Below are 7,678 nucleotides of genomic sequence, written 5' to 3'. Positions count from 1 at the left end.
GTAAATGTACAGTTAAAATATTCTACTCTCGGGTCCCCAGGCGGAGCTCCGACAGTCCCTGGCCTCATTAAATTTTCATCAGTATCCCTGTGAAAGGGGGGAAATGTTCAGGGGAAAGAGAAAAATAAAACAGAGGGCGTAATTATAACAAAAGGAAACAGCACTGCCCTTTTCGTTTTGTAGAAAGCTCCCACTGTGACGTGCTCTATGTACCTTTCAATGTATGTAGCACCGATGTGTCTGTGGCTTTAAGGTAAACTGTTTGTTTCACATATTTAACATATACAAAATAGACCTTCGATTTTTTTTTTTCATTGTGATGCTGAGGCCTTTCTGGTGTGTGTGTGTGTGTGTGTGTGTGTTTTCAGTGCTGGGGCCAAATTGATTCGCTATCAAAGAATCCAGATCGATTTTCTCCCAATATGAGAAAGTGAAAGCAGGTAACAGTCTGGTTGAGAAGCATGCCTGTTTGCCTGTCTATTTGTCTGTCTGTCGCTCTGTGTGTGTGTGTGTGTGTGTGTGTGTGTGTGTGTGTGTGTGTGTGTGTGTGTGTGTGTGTGTGTGTGTGTGTGTGTGTGTGTGCGCGCGCGCACAGCTCCGGCTTGTCAAGCAGCAGCGTGGCTCACTGCATAAAGTTAATTTCAATTCCCGATGAGACACTCACTCGGCAGCCCTCCCTGACCAGCGGTAATTAACAGGGATAGCTAATGACTACTTAACTCGCTCTTCATAATTATCTGGTTTTCATAATTCGATGTGTAATTTAATAATTCGCTCTTATTAACGTATTAAGTGAATGGCTCATTTAGGGGAAATTAGAAGCACTCACCAGGAGCATCTTTTAATTGATGAACCATCATCGCTGTCTCATTAATAAGGCTCGTTTTGATACTCTTAATTTGTCACAAGGATGGCGGTTGAACATGTTTGGTTTATGGATCAATGTTATGAAGGCGTTGTCTTTCCAGTTTTTAGTCATTTTATTAAAATTATTTTGTTGGATGAATATTGAGGAGAGATATATATGTCACGTGTAATTAATTAAAGTATTTATATATTAGAATAAAGAATAATATTTAAAAAAAAAAAATTTGGTGAAAATGAATTGATTGTCTCGCCATGTGACACTTTTAGAAAAGCCTATATATTTTAGTATTTGTATGGTCATACAAATATGAAAACACTTGACAGAGGGTAAAAACTGTTGTTGCAAACAAATTTTTGACTATTGATTAAATGTTGTTTTTTTTTTAGAATCAATATTTTTTTTTGCAAAAATCACCTTTCTTCTTCCTATAAAATGAACTCCTATGATCAATTTGAAATGATCCACAAAAATAATCTAATGCAAATGTATTCCAGGTGTTGTAAATAATCAGTGTAATAGTGGAAGACAGGTTTCTAATGCTAATGCTAATGTTTGGCTCGTGCAGCCTCTCAGGTATCTGTCCATGGTGCTGAAACGCTTGCTCAGCGCTCAACAAGCCAGCCAGCCAGCCCTGAAGCCAGCAACCCTGCTATGGACATGACATTCAAAATGCTCCTCTCTTCTTCTTTTTTAACCCTCCTCCTACTCATATCGAACCATAACTTCGAACCAAAGCTTTTGCTTCAAAGCCTGCGTGCCCCCATGCACGAGCGAAGCATGTTTGAGTGTGTATTTAAATAGAGACGGGCACGTTGGCAGGCGAGCTGTTTTTCTGGCGGGCTGACATCTGGCAAGTCTGCGCTCCAGGGACCCATCCAGCTCTCCATAGACCCCCTGATTAGACTCTAATAGAATATTAGCATTTGCTCTCAGGTAAGGCAACAGTGAGTCGCATAAGCTGGCAGCAAGTCGGTGGAGAAGCCACGTGTGTCTTTAACATTGATGGAATATAGAGAAAAAGGGGCTCCTGAAGGCCTGCTTTATGATCAGGCCTGGAGGAAGACGATGCTGAGGCCAAATAGCTGTTTCTAATTACATTATCATGTCAGTTATTCATCCCTAATATTACCTAGGTAGTGGGAGAACAGATTGGGTATAGGGTGGGGGTGGGCTGGTGGTGGTGTCTTGCCCATGGGCACTGTGGCAGTTTGCAAAATCAAACCTGACACCTTTTGGTAACGGTAAACTCACGTTATCTTTAAAAAGAAATGGCAACATTTGTAGTCAAATAATCCTAAAGAATCCACAAAATGCCTTTTCAAAGCTGTGCAGCCCACAGCTAAACCGTTTCCAGCCTCCTCATCAATAAATAAATAGATGAATAAATAAAAGTATATTAATGTCTGGATGAGCGACATTACACAGTGTAGTCATGGAAAACGTCCAATTAAATGTTAAAGTTAGTTCTTTAATGAAACACATATTGCAGTTCAATAATTAAATAAATTAAAATTACATGGATGTAATAAATTAATAGAATTATTTAACCAGGAACCAAAAAGCAACATACATTACAGAAATAAGTTACCTCAGCTAAAACAGCAATACAGCAAAAACCTGTACGGATATATTTATGTGCATCGACTGGTTCCAATGAAATATTTACATTGTACACGTATACTTCCATGAAGCTGTTTCTTTTGTCTTCAAGAAAAAACATTACTTAAACAAGGTGATTTTAACAAGCAACGACTTCATAATGATGCGCGTATATTTATACAAATAAATAGCAGAAAACATACATAAAATAATTTAAAAAGAGAATACTATCTCATATATATCTCGATTGTACCATCTCAAATGTGAGAAATCGTAAACTAAAATTTGTAACTGTATATTTCACAGTCGTTTCCCTTTAAACCAGGACAACACGCTTAACTTGCTGTCAGAATGTGATTTTCTCAAGCAAAACGAGGAGGGGGGGAATCCCAATAAATATATAATGAAGTAAACATGACCTCACTCAATAAATAGTTCATAAGATACCGGCCCACGCTGGATTGTAAACTTATTGCAGCCGGCAGGAAATCATATTATTTTTAATAGCGAGGTTCTGTGAAATCCGCACGTGAGTCCCTATTTCGATATTTCCACATACTGAGGCCTAATAATAAACAACCCTACCTTAACCCAAATCCCGGGTATCTTCAAAATAGATCCCTGACTTTGATCACACATGGTAACAAAATAAGTGGAATTAATTACACATTTAGACACAAAATGAAGTGTGTGACAAGTAAATTATTAATTTACAGAGGGTTATTTGGCAGTAATGTACTATTAGCTTCCAAGACCATGGAGTGTGTTATCCTCTTAATCCCCTCATGGACCCTGAATAAATGTCAGACTGCATCGTCATAAACTCGGAGGGATAATGTAGCTCATCCTGTAAGCCAAAAACATAAACACCAATAGTCAACCAAGTGCTTTGAGTTCAACTAGCCCCGTTGTGTGTAAATAACAACCGCTATTTTCAGTGGGGCTATTTCTGCTAACGCAAACTATAGTCCTCATTTGAAATTAATCATAAATAAAAACGAAAGCATAGAGTCCTGTAAGTCATACTGCGTTGACATAAAAAAAAAAGGTGAAGCATAGTAATTGTGGAAACAGTGGTGTCTTACTTGCTCTGTCAAACGGTGCTTTACTTGACTCCACGTCTCCCCCTCAGCGAGTAAAAGACGTGACTGTGGGTGTTTGCTTTTTTCAGTCATTGTTCAATTTTTTAGGAATTTTTCGAAGTTCAAAGCACAAAGTCATCGATGATTGAAAAAACGGTGTGAGATAGGAAATATGATACAAATCGTCTCTAAACAGTCCCGAGTCTTTTAGTGGGCGGTGGTTTAAAGCGATTTTAGACGCATGCAGAGTATTTCATTCGTTTCTGTTTCTGTCGCTGGTTGCAAAACCAGACCCGCACCACGTTCTTTTTCAGGTCCAGCTTCTCTGCGATTGCTGCGATTTTCTCCGAGGAGGGACGCGGCTGAATGGCAAAATAGGCCTCCAGTGATCTCTTCTCTGGCGCGGCTATCGACGTGCGCTTCCTCTTCTTCTCCGCGCCGTTGAACAACTCGGGTTTATTAAGTTTCTCCCTGTGTGATTTCTCGGCTTCTTCTAGCCAAGCTTGCAGGATGGGCTTCAAAGCAATCATGTTGTTGTGAGAGAGCGTGAGGGACTCGAATCGGCAGATGGTGCTCTGGCTGAGGGAGCCCACCCCAGGAATCTTCAGGCTGGCTAAAGCTGACCCTACATCCGCCTGGGTAACCCCGAGTTTGATCCGTCTCTGCTTAAACCTCTCTGCGAAGGCTTCCAAGTCCCTTGGATCGGCGTCCACGTCGCTCATGCCCATGTGCTGTTGTAGCCCGTGGGCGTGAGCCATGTTGATGGCTGCCTGGTGCATGTGGTTCATGCCCGCCATGTGGGCAGGGTGCGCAGCCGTGGAAACCACCGAGCCATCCGGCCCTGCCATGGCTCCTAGTGTCAGTCCCGGGGTGATGTGGTCCAGCAGGTCCCCCTCCAGTGCCTGGTGAGGCTGGTGATGGTGGTGATGGTGGTGGTGATGGTGGTGTCCGGACAAGGCGGACGGATGAGAAATAGGCACCGAGGAGGAGGAGGAGGAAGACGAGGTGCAGGGGAGAGTGTTCATGGTGTGGTAGGTTGCGTCCGGCTTGAAGGGACTGTGATGTGGAGGGTGGTGGTGGCTCTTGGTCTGCGAGACTATATCCACCGCCGCTAGAGCTTCAGCCCGGGCCAACAAACTCTCATCCAAGCCTCCGAATATATTGCTCTGCAATTGCAAATAGAATGCACACATAGCCGTCAGCAGGGAATTCTCCCTCCACTCCTCGGTTTAAAACATTTCCAGAATGTGAAAAAAAAAAGAAATCCAAAAAAAAAAGGAGCACACAAAACAAGACACATGCAACATCCCAGGTCATAAAAATTAATACGCAAGGCAAAGCCGACTGAATACATAAGTTGAGCAGAGGAAGAAAAAAAAAATATGGAGGTGTTGGGTGATTTGCTGTGCAGACATGAAAAAAACATCAAGCAAAAAAAAAAAAAAGTGGGCTGTCAAAATGTGCCTTTAAGCAGTGATTATGCAGAATACGTACCGGTGGGGTTGGGAGACAGGCTCTGCGCATAGCCTCCGAGCTGCTGCCGCTGCTGCTGATGATGGTGTTGCTGTGTCGGGAGGACGAGCAGGACGATGAGGGTGCATTGGAATTGGAGGATGAGGAATGCAACGAGTACTTGGGTTCGGGCAAGCTGGCGTGAGCCATGGCAAAAGGCTGCTTGCTGTTCAGAGACATCATCATCATATTTGCGGGCGATCCAAGCCTCGGCAAGTTCCTTTTAATAAGTTAAGACTCCGCCTCCTCGGTCGGGAGTTGAAGCCCAATTGCTTCGCGGGAATCTCAAGTCACTGTCGAATAAAGTGTAGGCTGAAGATGGTCGTCCAACACTGAAGTTATCACATCTATTTATTATTGCTAGCGGAGGTATGGAGGTGTCTCGTCTTTGTGGCAAATGAGATAACGCAGGCACCAACAAGCCATGCAACTGAGCGCAGCCGATACCTTTTCCGTTGTGGACTTGTGGCGCGATTGTTCAAAACAAAAACAAAAATAACCTGTTTTTTTTTCTCCTGCAGCCGGCTCCACCTTGTATTATATATATATATTTTTTTGCCTTGGATTTGTTTTTTTGTGGCAGAACTCCTCATAGACGACGCCAGAACGATTTGAAAAAAAAAGTTTCTTTCCGTATCTTAGGATTTCCAAAATACTTCTAGTTTCAAACAATTGCCGCTTTCGTTGACCTGTTTGGCTTTTGTGTGAAAAAGGTTTCCGTCTTGAAATGACCGTAAGTGAGAAGTAATGGTGGTGACAGTCTCTGTGCTGTACCTCGTTGAATGCTGCGGGGACCCGAACTGCCTCTGCTCTGAGGCGAAGGGCAGACTGAGTCTCTCTCCGCCTCTCTCTCTCTCTCTCTCTCTCTCTCTCTCTCTCTCACACACACACACACACACACACACACACACACACACACACACACACACACACACACTCTCTCACTTCTCTCTCTCTCTCTCTCTCTCTCTTTACAGCTCTCCCAGTCTCTCACCCTCTCACATACACACACTCTTTTCAGCTGTACCTGAGAAACCCTTTCATGATTTATTATTCTTCATTAGCCTCACCAGCACCACCACCGCCGCCGCCGCCGCCGCCGCTGGGGACTCTGCGCATGGGCAGTCTGCGACAAGGCATTTATTTCAAATGACTGCTTCTTACCACCAACACCTCGTGACTTTTTCTAATAACGATTTATTGCAACTGAAAATATGTTATTGTTGAATATTGAAACATGGACTTTAACCTTTGCCAAACAGACAATTGCGTCTCTGATAAATACAATGGACAGCTCCACACCACTGACTTAGGTCGAAATACATCCAAGTTATTATCATTTAAAGTCAAAGATATAGGCTATAACTGTGATTTTATTATAACACCTAGGCCTACGGTAAAAAATACAATTTGTAAAAAAAAAAAAAAAAAAAAAATCTAATAGTATTGGAAACTGCTCTGATTATTATAGCCTATTTATATCTTAATTTAAGGTCTAGCAAATGGTTCATATTATCGCCTGCAATTTCTTCTCATTTGTTGCTATGCCGCTTGTATGAATTTGGAAGAAACGTGTAGAAAATACGAGAAATAAATTACTAAACTTTGTGAGAAAATTATAATATTTGGTATTATTTTGTATTGTTTTCTGCATGGTGCTTTCTGCATGCAAACGGGGCACTTCGTGAATGACGACAAAAGTGGATATTTCAAATAATTAGCACCGTTTAATTGCAAATCTATATACTTGTCATAGCAGGCTATTATCTTATCTCTCCTCTAATTAAGCCACATCATTGGTAACGTCATTAAAATATTTAATCACGTTGTAATTAACAAGGGGTGTCTAATTTGTTTAATACGGTCACGTCTATAGGATGAGATAAATGTTATGATGTAAGTCTATCGGAGGTTAGAACATATTCTTATGGCAAACAATGCCTCTTGGATATGTTTTCTTTTTCCTATACGGCTCTTAATTTTTCAAACACCTCTCTCTCTCTCTCTCTCTCTCTCTCTCTCTGCACACACACACACACACACACACACACACACACACACACACACACACACACACACACACACACACACACACACACACACACATCTTGTAGCAGTTATGAAGCAGTGATCAATGACGGTGATCTATGTGTTGACCCCTTAACCACCTAAAATGTTGTAATAGTATAAATCGCTAATGTTAAGGATTCCACATCAAATCCTCCCGTTTCTTTGGAGATATGAAGAAGTATGGTGTTATCCTAAATATAAGCTACACATCGCCGCCCCGGTATGTGGGCACAGCCTGTGCAGCGTTTCAATACAAGTGTGTAAGCGTTTTAATCCGGGCTACCGATGTCACAGCGTTAACGTGGCGCTATCGACGCGTTCTCTTGAATACGCGTCGGGATGTCAGTTCCCGTTTTTCTTTTCGATTCACGCAGACATCCCACGGCTGCGACAGAAACACTGTTGGTATTGCTGCATAGCAGTTAGTTTTTTTACATTGCAAGAGAGCCATCCAGCTGCAGAAATATGTTGGCTCCCCAGCGGGACAACAGGCGCTGCTGGAGCCACCTCCAGACAGAGATCAGGCTCCGGAGACATCAAGGAGCAA

The 7,678-nt window shown here is 42.3% G+C and overlaps 1 protein-coding gene across 1 annotated transcript; it reads right to left on the bottom strand.

Annotated features, from left to right (window-relative positions):
• Nucleotides 1-2,315: 2,315 nt before the first annotated feature.
• Nucleotides 2,316-5,885, bottom strand: pou4f2 (POU class 4 homeobox 2). The gene is made up of 2 exons (XM_039814324.1): nucleotides 5,044-5,885; nucleotides 2,316-4,715 (listed from the first exon to the last, which is right to left on the bottom strand). The coding sequence occupies exons 1-2, from the start codon at nucleotides 5,248-5,250 to the stop codon at nucleotides 3,783-3,785; spliced, it is 1,140 nt and encodes a 379-aa protein (XP_039670258.1). The 5' UTR covers nucleotides 5,251-5,885; the 3' UTR covers nucleotides 2,316-3,782.
• Nucleotides 5,886-7,678: the final 1,793 nt, after the last annotated feature.

The sequence above is a fragment of the Perca fluviatilis genome, chromosome 1 (assembly GCF_010015445.1).
Source record: "Perca fluviatilis chromosome 1, GENO_Pfluv_1.0, whole genome shotgun sequence".
Classification (NCBI taxonomy): domain Eukaryota; kingdom Metazoa; phylum Chordata; class Actinopteri; order Perciformes; family Percidae; genus Perca; species Perca fluviatilis.
Note: the sequence above shows the minus strand (reverse complement) of the source record. Positions and strands in the feature narration are given on the sequence as shown.

What these genes read in the sequence shown, in the direction of transcription:
- pou4f2 (XM_039814324.1), bottom strand. Translation starts at nt 5,250, where the DNA reads ATGATGATGATGTCTCTGAACAGCAAGCAGCCTTTTGCCATGGCTCAC. An exon ending in CCTGTCTCCCAACCCCACCG is followed by an intron (nt 4,716 to 5,043) that starts GTACGTATTCTG and finishes TTGCAATTGCAG; the next exon opens with AGCAATATATTCGGAGGCTT.